General features: G+C 46.5%; 1 protein-coding gene across 3 annotated transcripts in view; it reads left to right on the forward strand.

Moving 5' to 3' along the window:
* The window catches only part of nek8 (NIMA-related kinase 8), a 56,666-nt gene that overhangs the window by 17,862 nt on the left and 24,984 nt on the right, over positions 1-13,820 (forward strand). For all 3 annotated transcript variants that reach the window (XM_085964937.1, XM_085964938.1, XM_085964939.1), the window contains exons 8-10: positions 687-834; positions 3,057-3,133; positions 3,883-4,000. In XM_085964937.1, the coding sequence (XP_085821063.1) occupies positions 687-834; positions 3,057-3,133; positions 3,883-4,000 (343 nt within the window). The remainder of the gene's footprint in view (positions 1-686; positions 835-3,056; positions 3,134-3,882; positions 4,001-13,820) is intronic.

A 13,820-nucleotide genomic window follows, 5' to 3' on the forward strand; every position in this document is an offset into this window, starting at 1 on the left:
TTCCAGTTTACCCGGGCCAGATCCGTTCTCATCCCACTGAAATTGGCCTTCCTCCAATTAAACATTTTTACTCTAGATTGCTCCCTGTCCTTTTCCATAGCTAATCTAAACCTTATGATCACTGTTCCCTAAATGTTCACCTAACGACACTTGCTCCACTTGTTGATGAGGCAGACAGCAGAATTTCCCACACAGCGAGTTCCTGAGAGCAAGTGTTTCCTCAGCAGGAACCGAGAGGTCAGGGGACAAGTCAACTGAGCCACTCTCGCATGCTCCACATCTGGCCCACGAAGGTCATTGAACTGGTTAGGTACGCCTGATGGCGATAATGTCATTTAGAATCTATGATTGAAACAAAGATCTGTAATGATATTTCACTGCACATGCACAAAAATTCTCCAGATTCCTGATTGACTTCCTATTGCCTCTGCGTTTGAGTAACAAACCTGGGAGGGAGAGTGGCACATGAAAGTTGGTATAACATCGCTTTTCCGAAATTCAATAAAAATCAGTAATATGCAAGTAACTAATGCTTAAATAAAAACAGAAAATGCTGGAGACACTCAGCAGGTCAGGCAGCATCTGTGAAGAGAGAAACAGAGTTAACGTTTCAGGTCGTTGACCTTTCGTCAGAACTGGATTAAACTAATGCTTATCTGTTTCTAACTGCCTCTGTTCTTTGTCAGGCTCCTCCTGTAGGTGCTGGAGACGCAACCCTCCCTGGTTCCATGGAACAGGTCCAACCACAGTTTATCTCGAGGTTTCTGGAAGGTCAGTCTGGAGTGGCAATCAAGCATGTCTCTTGTGGAGATCTTTTTACAGCATGCCTTACAGGTAGGATAAACGGATGACTGAAATACTTGACTCGCGTTTAAAAGATTTAATACATTCAGTCTATGGTGCAAATTGTGCTGGGGGGCTGGAATAACCTGTGTTCTCAGTCCTCATTTCGCATCGCTATTCCGTTATCCTTGTGTGATGCACAGAGGTGTGACGTATCGCTATTCCGTTATCCGTGTGTGATACAGAGAGGATTTTCTGTGATGCTACTAATGATCAACTAGCCTGCCAACAAACCATTATGAAGAGCAGCCACTTGGGCATGGTACTGGTGGTTGGGGGATGGGGGGGTTGTCCACCGCTAGTGGAACCATACCCCAGCAGGATTTGATGGCTCGAGGAGAAAAGGGAGAAAATTGGCAAAAACAAATTTCCATTACAAGCTATTACAGTGAACTTGTGAAATAATGACAGTTGACAACAGGTGACCACTTAGAAAGTGACTCAAGCAGCCAAAAAAATCTGAGCATCTTTTTTGATGCGTAGTATTTGATGAATAAATTGCACATCGGGAAAATTGTAGTTCTTAAAGCTGCATCACCCACGGATGTTGTTGCTGAAATTAATAGTTCTGTAAAAGTCAGGATGTTAATCATTTTGTTTCTCAGATTTTAAATGTTAGAATTCAATTTAAAGCAATTTTATAATTGCTTTGAATATTTTTCCCGACTAGTCACTTTGCATTTCCTCAATCATTCTATCACTGGGTTGCACGTAGGGCTATTGACACTGATGTTCCACTTTGCAGATTTAATCATTGAAGCTCTTCTTCATAAACAGTGATTAGCAATTAGAATGGGCTTCTGGTTAGGATAGTGGAGGCAAAAAGCTTGGAATCATTCGAAGGTGCATTCATACTTAATTGAATTGCTCCTGCATTCACTTTGGGTTTGGTGGTCCCAGTGACGAATGATCGTCCAAAACCAGCGGGGGGGGTGGGGGGACTAACTGGATTGCTCTTCGAAAAGAGCCGGCGCAGACTAGATGGTCCAAATGGCCTCCTCCTGTACTATGATTCTATGAAATCTGAGCTGTGGTGATGTCGAGACATGGTGGCATCACCACACATGTCACACACAATAGTTTAATTGATTTTTTTTTTAATTACTCAAATTACAGTCCAGGTCTGAAACCATTGGGTTAGACAGTTAGGTCCGGAGATCAATTTAAAGTGTTTGCAACACCATCTTTCGCGCTGCTGCAGAGTGGGATGGAGTGGGTATGCAGCATTAGAAACTGTGGGATGCTGAGATGGGAAAGTGGAGACTGGGGGTGGTGAAATTGGTCATCGGCGGTCCTGCAAAACCGGCAATAGCGAGTTGGCAGTTGCTTTACAGCTGCCTGATTTTGAAGTCAATGGAAAAGAATATCAGGAGGGGTGTAAAACTGGCTGCTGATTTGTTGTCGACCATTTTGCGCTGCCTCGGAAGACCAATTTCACCCCCCCTCCCCACCCCCAACGAGTGTTTTTCCTGGGTTGATGAGCTAGAATGGGCTGAATGGCCTTTCTCATCTGCATCAATCTTATGATCTTGCATGATCTCAGTAAATGGGATTAAGTGACTAAAGGTTTTGGAGAAAGCGTCATCATCAGCGTTTATTTTTAAATATTTGTTGAACCTTTTGCCCTGGTCGGGCCGTTAATGACGGGTGGAGTTCAGCTTGCCACAGACAGCAAGGGAAAAAATGTTGGATCATTGAAAGCTTTATTCTTGTGGCACCACGGAGCTTTAAGATTTATTTGGAAGCGTGTTTCCTTTTCTGTCATGCACATATGTGAAGGAGTACAGCGAAGTCTATGAAAAGCTGAATATGCTACCAGTCCTGTCTCAGTGAATGCTCAGCTGGCATTGCAAGTGAAAAGCCAGAAATAGGACAAACTAATGGAAGTACTTTGCAAAGATATTTCTGGGCCATGTCCCCTGTGTCTTGGATATTGACTTGACAGCGTCCCCATTAATAGGAAAATTTGATGTGACGTTTTTAGTAGGGATTTTACTATCCTTTTGAAGCTGGTTACCCCTGTGTATTAAACAAATGTTCAGCATGGAGCAAGTATGCTAAACAATAAAGTGCATAGAATTGTGTTAAGCAGAGAGTGCACATTTTTACTTTGAATCTGGGGCTGTAATTAAATATGTAGAAGAGGGCCGAACTGTTCAGGACACTTCTGAGATGCAACCTTTGTTTCATACTTTCCCACTATTCTATTTCAGACAGAGGGATAATAATGTCCTTTGGAAATGGTAGCAATGGTTGTCTGGGTCATGGCACTTTTAATGATGTCACACAGGTAAGCACAATTTTCTGCCATGCCTCATTTCATGTATGCTTATAGTTTTGTTTTGCTAATTTCTCCCCTTTTCTTCTCCTGAATATTTGGGTCTCTGCTGTGCTGTGGTTCCACTGGTGCAGTTGCCCTCTGGCAACTCAAGCTTGGCGGTGATGTCCCTACTGTAGAATAGCCTACCAACACTCACTGTCATCGCTCCACCATTGACAGCTGTGCCTTCAGCTGACTAGGCCCTAAGCTCTGGAATTCCCTCCCTAAACCTCTCCGCCTCTCCACTTCTCTCTCTTCCTTTAAGACGCTCCTTGAAACCTACCTCTTTGACCAAGCTTTTGGTCACCTGTCCTACTATCTCCTTATGTTGCTCCTGTGAAGCATCACGAGGCGCTATATAAATGCAAGTTGTTGTCGTCATGGGTTACACACAAATGAGGCACCTAGATGAGATACCAGAGGATGCCCACTGCCTGTGGAATTGAATCCAAGCATTTAGTCATTGCCCTCAGAAGAAGAGGAGCGGGGAGACAATTGGCAACAAGAGTAGAATAATAATTTAGTTTAAAAAAAACACACTTTCTGCCATTGTAACTATAGTAGCACCTCTGATTATATTGGCAAAAAAAGGGCTTCTTTTGGGAGGGGCCAAGGAACCACCTCTAGTTTGTTCAAAAATCAACAAAACATCACATTTTGCAGCTAATGTGTTGTGACCTCTCTGTTTCTGTATTACCCCCCTCCCCACCCCCCCCCAGCCCAAGATTGTTGAGGCACTGCTTGGATATGAGATTGCCCAGGTTTCGTGTGGAGCATCACATGTTTTGGCAGCAACCAATGACCGGGAAGTGTTCTCATGGGGAAGAGGAGACAATGGTGAGAAATGTTTTTGTTTGAAATATAGAGTCTCTTTAAAATGGTGTATAATGTGCAGTCACTTCCTCTTAAATTAAACAGGGTTTTCCAGTAAACTTGCTGTTAAGCGAAATGCCCTTTTTCAGTACTTGCCTAACTACTCCAGTGTCGGGCTATCTTACAGCGGCGGCCTCTGAGTGTTTTGGTATGGACTGATGAACAGTGTTTGGCTTTGAGCCAGAAAAACTATTTGACAATTTTCCACGGTCACGTAGTGCTGCACATGGATGTGTTGCTTATGACCCACATAGTGATGCTCCTGCCTTGGGATGTTGGAATGCCAAATGGTGGACTTCAATGAGATTTGAACCTGTAACCTTTTAGTTGCAAACCTGGCAGGTTTCTACCTGAACGAAGAGCTATTAATATGCATGCTTTTAATTAATTTGTTTTAAAACATCTGAATAGTTTTCAATTATTTAGTTAAGGTGAGCTTTGTTAAAGTGCAGAAAGTCACCTCATTGGGGGAAATTCTAAGCATAACATTAAATATTGTGTGTATATCTATATATATAAAGCGGCTCTTCTGTCTGTCTGTCCCGATGTCTGTCTGTCTGTCCGTGTTCTATACGTTTGAAAGTTACAGAGCGTACCGACGCGCGCGTCGCCTCAAAAGAAAGCTTGCGATTCCGGACCGGCCATAGGCGTATTTACCTTTCGGCCGGACAAAAATCCCGCTCGCGGTATCCGAAAAACGTTCAGCGTCTCCGCTCATTAGCATCTCATTAGCGACCGTGTGACGTCGAGGTCGACCAATCGGACTGCGGGTTCCTGGCGCGTGCCATCCTACAGTTGAGTGTCGAGTGACTCGACGATTGACCAATCCTACGCTTCGGTGACCTGACCGGTCGACCAATCGGTGCGTGTGTGGGCGGGCCTTATCCTTCTGAACCGAGGTGAGTGGCCGCCATCTTGATTTTTCACGATTTTTTTCCCCACACTTTCAGTGTGTTAGGGAACTAAGGTAAATATTTGAATTATGTGTTAGGGAATTAATTAACAATTTATTTCAGTTTTATATTGTGTTTAGCAACCCCCCCCCCCCCCTCCTCCTCACCCTCGCGCAGGGGGGACTCGGTGCTGGTCTCCAGGCCCGCTACAGGCAGGCCTGAAGCTCCAAAAATTTCTCTCTCTCTCTCTCTCTCTCTCTTCCCTCTCTCTCCTTCTCCTCTTCCCTCTCTCTCCTTCTCCTCTTCCCTCTCTCTCCTTCTCCTCTTCCCTCTCTCTCCTTCTCCTCTTCCCTCTCTGTCTCTCTCTACTTCCCCCTCTCAGGTTTGACGGTGTCGGGGCCCGAAGTGAGCCGCTCTAACGGCCGCCAGCCCGCGGGGTTTCCCTGCCTACTCCCCGCTCTAACGGCCGCCAGCCCGCGGGGTTTCCCTGCCTACTCCCCGCGGGCCACCTCGCGCCGCTGGCACTGACCGCGCATGCGACGCCCGCCCGCGAGAGCCCGCTCTGGCTTTTTTTTAAAACGGCAACCACGCATGCGCACGGCCCGCCACCCCGTGACGCCAGCACGCATCAGTTTAAAAAAAATGAAGAGGCCGCCAGTTGCGCAGCCGCCTTGACGCCGGCACGCATGCGCACGGCCCCCGTGACGCCAGCACACAGCCTCGGGAGATCGCGGGGGGTGCGAGCCTCGGGAAATCGCGGGGGGGGGGTGGGGAGAGCCTCGGGAAATCGCGGGGGGGGGGAGGAGAGCTTCTCTGTTTCCCCCCCCCAGTCTCTCTCTGTTCCCCCCTCCCTCCAGTCTCTCTCTGTTCCCCCCTCCCTCCAGTCTCTCTCTGTTCCCCCCTCCCTCCAGTCTCTCTCTGTTCCCCCCCCCAGTCTCTCTCTGTTCCTCCCCACCCCAGTCTCTCTCTGTTCCCCCCCCCCCCCAGTCTCTCTCTGCCGCCCCCCCACCCTCCCAGTCGCTCTCTCTCTCTCTTCCAACAACAACATGCCCTCGAAAAAGCCTCGGCAACGCCGGGCTCACCCCAGCTAGTCTATATATATATAAAGCGGCTCTTCTGTCTGTCCCGATGTCTGTCTGTCTGTCCGTTCTCTATACGTTTGAAAGTTACAGAGCGTACTGACGCGCGCGTCGCCTCAAAAGAAAGCTTGCGATTCCGGACCGGTCATAGGCGTATTTACGTTTCGGCCGGACAAAAATCCCGCCCGCGGTATCCCAAAAACGTTCAGCGTTCCGCTCATTAACATCTCATTAGCGACCGTGTGACGTCGAGGTCCACCAATCGGACGGCGGGTTCCTTCCTACAGTTGAGTGTCGAGTGACTCGACGATTGACCAATCCTACGCTTCGGTGACCTGACCGGTCGACCAATCGGTGCGTGTGTGGGCGGGCCTTATCCTTTTGAACCGAGGTGAGTGGCCGCCATCTTGATTGTTCAGAATTTTTTCCCCCACACTTTCTGTGTGTTAGGGAACTAAGGTAAATATTTTAATGATGTGTTAGGGAATTAAATAACAATTTAATAGGAGGGGGGAGAGCCTCGGGAAATCGCGGGGGGGGGGAGAGCCTCGGGAAATCGCGGGGGAGGGGGGGAGAGCCTTGGGAAATCGCGGGGGGCTCGCGCCGCCCGCACTGACCGCGCATGCGCCGCCCGCACTGACCGCGCATGCGCCGCCCACACTGATCAGCGCATGCGCCGCCCGCCCACCCACAGCGGCCGTCCATCAGCCGCGCGATACGCGGGGGACCTCAGCTCCGGACCTCAGGCGCTAGGCAGGGGGAGGGGCCGGAGAGAGGGACAGAGGGGAGTGGGGGAGGGGAGGGGGGTGGGCGAGGGGAGGGGGGTGGGCGAGGGTAGGTGTGGGGGTGGGGGAGGGAGGGAGGGAGGGAGACGGGAGGGGAGGGAGAGGAGGGGAGGGGAGGGAGGGATAGGACAGGGAGAGGACATGACAGGGAGAGGGGGGACACACAGGGGCAGGGAGACCAAGCGCCCCAAAATTGCCCTCGCAACGCGGGGCTCCCCAGCTAGTATATCTATATATGGATATGAGATTGTCCAGGTTTATACATATATTTATAAATCTATCTAATGTAAAATGACATTGCACCATATTAAGTTGATTATTGGTACAAATTACTATGCCACAAGAATAGTGCTATTTAAAATGAAGTCATTGGTAAAAGACGTTCTCCCAGGGGTCATATCTACTCATGACCTTTAGTTTAACACCCTCTAATTTGATGTAATTGGTGTTTCCGTACAGATTATTTGCATTTTTTTTTTAGAGTCGGGGATATTGTATGTAAATACAATTCTGCCCCTATAATCCTAGGCATGCATTTTCTTGATAGTTTATCAAAGTCTGTACAGTGGCCAGCCTGACTACTTATTACTTGTTTCATTGTTGGCTTCCGAATTCCCCCCTCTTCCCCCTGCCCCCACCCCCCGCACTGAATCCTGCACCTTACCACCTGCTTTCAAAAACTTTCTAATGATTCTCCTCTTCAATAGGACTTTCACCCCTACCCTTACATTTCCTGTTTTCCATTGTTTCCTCCTGCTCAGTGACCACGGTTTCCCACCAGCACTCTGCGACATATTTCTGTACAGGAGGAGAACCATAGAGATGTAAGTTCTTGTTGCTGAATGAAGCTGGTATGGACTTTTATCTGGAATAACATTTAGTCATTTAAACCCTGTTAACGTAAAAACGCTGATGTGAATCGAGCATAAAAATTCATGGACCCACAAATTTTTCTCCCCCAAGTCCAGTTAAGAGTCACTTTTACACTGGCACTTGCTTAGTTTGGATCACGGGAGTCGAGCATCCATACACCGCCCTCCTCTATTTACACAGCTATCCCTGGCTCCCTTATTCCCGCTGGCACAATTGTAGACACAGTTTTTCCTGGGTCTTTGATTCTGCTGTCGGAGTAAACGGGCCGGTTTCGGCAGTATGAGCTCACGGAGCCAGAGCACAAACGCCAGAGCCCTATAATCCGAACTGAACAAGTGGCTATGTAAAGGTGCCTAATAGTAAACAGGCAGGCAAACGTATTCTGTCAGACTTACATTTGCCGTGCTAATGAAGGTACCAGCAGGGTGCCGTGAGAATGTTTGTCACCCTGTTGCTGTCTCTCCATCTGTCACTGAGGACGGATTTATCTGTACTTGTACACACTGTTATCAGCAAGTAACAGTGCCCTATTGTGACTGCAGAATCAATGGATCAGGTTCCAAATTTATTTGGTGGTCAATACCTTAGTCACACCAGGTAAATAGCATTGATACAGCTCAAGATAAGGCTCGTAAATGGCTTGCTTTTTTCTTCGCAGCTCCTTTTGTAGGTGACGTGCTTTTTTCCCTTGCTTGCAAAGTCCTGGAACAGTGAGATTCAAGCGACCTCCTTAAGCCACTGTCTCTAATTTATATTGGGATTTGCTCCAGTTCTTCCTGCAGGCCCATTGGAGGCAGATTCCTAAAACAGAAACCATTAGCATGTCACTGTCATGATGCATTGCTGCAGCTCACATTTAAAGAGGGGATCCACCTGAAAGATTTGTTTGATTACAATTCGAATCATAGAATGATGCAGCACAGAAGGAGGCCATTCGGCCCATCGTGCCTGTGCCGGCTCTTAGAAAGAGCGATCCAATTAGTCCCACTCGCCTGCCCTTTCCTCATAGTCCTGCAAATGTTTCCTTTTTAAGTAGATATCCAAGTTATTATTGAATTTATTTCCACCACACTTTCAATCTGCATTCCAGATCAGAACAACTCGCTGTGTTTATAAAAAAAAAAAAAAAATTAAAAAAAAAAATCTCATCTCCCCCTGGATTTTTTGCCAATTATTTTAAATCTGTGTCCTCTGGTTACCGACCCTCTTTCTACTGGAAGCAATTATTAAAAAATCACAACAGGTGATTATGAAGTTTAGGTTCCATTAACTTCTGAGTAATGGGGTCAACAAGCTCAGCATACCATTAGCCTTGCCAAAAAAATGAATCATTATATTTTTAAGCTTTTCATTTACTTATTTCTTTGCAGGCCTACCCTGATGGCTCAGTTGGTAAAATGCACTTCCCACTATGGAACTGTGCCTATATATCGGGGAGGTCCCAGCCCCTCTCCTTGGTACGCGCTGAGCTGGCTGATACCAGCCAAGACAGCATTAGGGGTGCTATTTTTGGCTTCAGCACCCCGTGACTAGGGGGGGGGAAATATCAGGGTTCTCACTGCTGTTTGCTATTCAGTGCCTCCTGTTGGAAAGTGTGTGTATGTGATTATCAGCCGAAGAATAGGCTTCGTTGTGATGCTCCCCACGACCAAATGTCACCATTTAGGGTCACACATGAAAAATGGGCACTTGTATGAGTTACTGAAGGGCAACTAACACTTATGGAACTGTGCTATAGCATGAGTAAGCACTTTCAGGAGAAGAAGGGATAAAATTGGATGGAAACAGGATCCTAAATGGCAACAGAGGATGAAAATCGGTGCAGAGCAGGTCTCTCTCCCCTCGGTGAAGCTCCAGGATTCTTCACTCTCAATGCTGCTCTGGGGCCCTTAACATAAGAACATAAGAATTAGGAGCAGGAGTAGGCCATATGGCCCCTCGAGCCTGCTCCGCCATTCAATAAGGTTGATCTTCAGCCTCAACTCCGCTTTCCCGCCCGATCTCCATATCTCTTGATTCCTCTAGAGTCCAAAAATCTATCGATCTCAGCCTTGAATATACTCAACGATTCACCATCCACAGCCTTTTAGGGTAGAGAATTCCAAAGATTCACAACCCTCTGAAGAAATGGCTCCTCATAGCAGTCTGAAATGGCTGACCCCTTATCCTGAGACTACGCCCTTAGGTCTAGACTCTCCAGCCAGGGGAAACAACCCCTCAGCATCTATCCTGTCAATCCCCCCAGAATCTTATATGTTTCAATGAGATCACCTCTCATTCATCCAGAGATTATAGGCCCAATCTACTCAATCTCTCCTCAAGGATCAATCTAGTGAACCTTCGTTGCACTGCCTCTAAGGCAAGTATGTCCTTCCTCCGATAAGGAGACCAAAACTGCCTAGTACTCCAGGTGTGGTCTCACCAAAGCCCTGTACAATTGTAGCAAGACTTCCTTACTCTTATACTCCAACCCCCTTGCAATAAAGGTCAACATGACATTTCCCTTCCTAATTGCTTGCTGTATCAACATGCTAACTTTCTGTGTTTCCTGTATGAGGATGCCTAAATAATGGATTCCAACATTTTCCCAACAACTGATGTCAGGCTAACTGGCCTGTAGTTCCATTCTTATCTATCTAATCGTAACCAGAGAATCACCTGCAACGGCTTCTCTTCCCGCACGCGCATTGTTACCTCTGGTGTCCCCCAAGGATCTATCCATGGCCCCCTCCTATTTCTCATCTACATGTTGCCCCTGGGCGACATCATCAGAAAACACAGCGTCAGTTTCCACATGTACGCTGATGATACCCAGCTCTACCTCACCACCACTTCTCTCGACCCCCTCCACAGTCTCTAAATAGTCAGACTGCTTGTCCGACATCCAGTTCTGGATGAGCAGAAATTTTCTCCAATTAAATATTGGGAAGACCGAAGCCATTGTTTTTGGTCCCCGCCACAACAAACTCCGTTCCTTAGCCGCTGACTCCATCCCTCTCCCTAACATCTGTCTGAGGCTGAACCACACTATTTGCAACCTTGGTGTCATATTTGACCCTGAAATGAGCTTCCAATCACATATCCGCAGCATAACAAAGACTGCCTATTTCCACCTCCGTAACATCGCCCGTCTCTGCCCTTGCCTCAGCTCATCCGCTGCTGAATCACTCATACATACCTCTAGACTTGACTATTCCAATGCACTCCTGGCTGGCCTCCCACATTCTACCCTACGTAAACTTGAGGTGATCCAAAATCCGGCTGCCCGTGTCCTAACTCGCACCAAGTCCCGTTCGCCCATCACCCCTGTGCTCGCTGACCTACATTGGCTCCCGGTTAAGCAATGCCTCAATTTCAAAATTCTCATCCTTGTTTGCAAATCCCTCCATGGCCTCGCCCCTCCCTATCTCTGTAATCTCCTTCAGCCCCACAACCCCCCGGGATATCTGCGCTCCTCTAATTTTGCACTCTTGAGCATCCCTGATTATAATCGCTCAACCATTGGCGGCCGTGCCTTCTGTTGCCAAGGCCCTAAGCTCTGGAATTCCCTGCCTAAACCTCTCCGCCTCGCTACCTCTCTTTCCTCCTTTTAAACCTTTAAGACGCCCTTAAAACCCACCTCTTTGACCAAACTCACCTGCTTATGTGGTTCGGTATCAAATTTTTTGTCTTATAATACTCCTGTGATGCAACTTGGGTCGTTTTGCTACGTTAAAGGCACTATATAAATACAAGTTGTTGTTGTTGTTGTTCTCTCCCTCCTTTCTTGAATAGATAAAGTCCTGTTGCTGTAAGCTGAAATGACTGAATGTTCTTGCACAGAGTGGGGTGGGAATTCTCGTGAGATAAGGAATTCCTGCCCACTCTATGCAACTGTGTTAAATTGCTTTGCAGCAACAAAAGCGGGACTCTGATCGGTGTCCCAGAGTGGCACTGATCCACTAGAGAGGGGAGAACCCAGGTGGTGACCCCTTACCCCTTACTAAAGCTTCTCCGCCTAGCTATACTTTCTGCCACCTGCCCTGCCCAAACCACCGTGGTGACGGTGAGGGCCTTAACATAAAACCACATCTTTGTCTCTCCTTCACTTCCTCTGGCACCTTCTCCTCCTTTCAGCACCTAACCCAGTTCCACTCCTCGTATCTCCTTTAAAATCCTAATTTCCACCACCCCTGTCAGCCCCATCCCAAGTTTCTTCCCGAGGTATGTTGGCATGGCTGATAGGTTGATTCCTGATTATAACACTGGCAGTACAGTTTGACAACCACTGTAAGTAAATCTTATTGCAAGTAAGTACCGTCTGAATTGATCGTTCTATTAATATTCTGGTCATATTTTTCAATGTAAGAAAATGCGTTCCAGGTTCTTGCTTTTATTTTCAGAAAAATGTTTTAAGTTAGTCTGTTTTGAGTGACATGCTGTACTGGAGGCTTTGCTTTTATTGGTTACATGCAGTTTGAGGCCTGCCTAAATGATACCTTTTTGCTGAGACCTAAAGCTGTAATCCAGGCTTGTTATGGGAATTAACTGTCTGCTCTTCCAAGAAACTGCCCTGTTTTTATACTGCAGGTGGTCTCATGATAGAAGGGAGACAATCCTCGCTACTTGGCCAACATTCCTCCCTCAACCAACGCCACAGAAAAACAGTTCAACTGGTTATTCATCTCATTGCTGCTTGTGGGACACTGCTGTGCTTAACATGGCTGCTACATTTGCTGGCATAATGGCATTCACTGCACTTCAAAATAATTAATTGTACGGAAACATTTTCAGATATTTGAGTGACGTAAAGAACATAAGAAGTAGGAGCAGGAGTAGGTCATACGGCCCCTCGGGCCTGCTCCGCCATTCAATAGGATCATGGCTGATCCGAACCTAGACTCACGTCCACTTCCCTGCCCGCTCCCCATAACCCTTAATTCCCTTATCAGCTAGGAAACTGTCTATCTCTGTTTTAAATTTATTTAATGTCGCAGCTTCCACCGCTCTGAGGTAGCAAATTCCATAGATTTACTACCCTCTGAGTGAAGAAGTTTCTCCTCATCTCAATTTTGAAACGGCAGCCCCTTATTCTAAGATTATGCCCCCTAGTTCTAGTCTCACCCATCAGTGGAAACATCCTCTCCGCATCCACCAGATCAAGCCCCCTCACAATCTTATATGTTTCGATAAGATTGCCTCTCATTCTTCTGAATTCCAATGAGTAGAGGCCCAACCTACTCAACCTTTCCTCATAAGTCAACCCCCTCATCTCCGGAATCAACCGAGTGAACCTTCTCTGAACTGCCTCGAGAGCAAGTATATCTTTTCTTAAATATGGAAACCAAAACTGCACACAGTATTCCAGGTGTGGCCTCACCAATACCCTGTATAACTGAAGCAAGACTTCCCTGCTTTTATACTCCATCCCCCTTGCAATAAAAGCCAAGAGGGGCAATATGAATGCAATGCAGTAGTCTAATAGCAGACTATTTGGAAATTGCTCCCATGTTAAATTAATTGTTTATCCTTTTTCTTTTACAACAGTGTCTCATGTTGACTCAGCAAAATACAGAGAATATTATAAAATGATATGCCTGAAACTCCGTAATTTAAACAGACCCAAAAGAGAGAGAAAGCAAAGGAGATAAACATGGCAGAACATGGCTACTTCTGCACAGCAATGTTCATAGATTTAAGGACACAGTGCATACATTTCTTTCAGGATTTTCATATTGATGAGATATGTAATTCTGTTTTCACCCTATAGTGCTCATATTTCCCTGTAAACCTCATGCTCTTCACTCTCTTGTAGCAGAACGTGCAATTATTTTCCTGTCATTGTGTACTTCAGATGTCACTGGTCTTTTGTTCATTGCCAACTGTCATGTCTGTTATGTAGCTTTTTTCCAGAAGGCAAAATTAACCCGTATAGATTACATCAAAAAACAGATGGCCAGGGGTGAGTTACAGATGTATATAAAATCCCTTGGCGGTTAACTGGCTAGACCACTTGTGACTGTGCGACCTTCAACAAACTCAACCACAATCAAATCTGTCAACTTTTCCAACCATCCATTACTTTATTTATATTTGCATTGTTTTGTTTTGTGATTCATAATTTACCTTTTAAAATGCTAACAAGCTCTACATGGTCTGAGGGACAAGTTAACAG

This window comes from Somniosus microcephalus, chromosome 22, assembly GCF_052327205.1.
Source record: "Somniosus microcephalus isolate GS21.2 chromosome 22, FLI_Smic_1.0, whole genome shotgun sequence".
Classification (NCBI taxonomy): domain Eukaryota; kingdom Metazoa; phylum Chordata; class Chondrichthyes; order Squaliformes; family Somniosidae; genus Somniosus; species Somniosus microcephalus.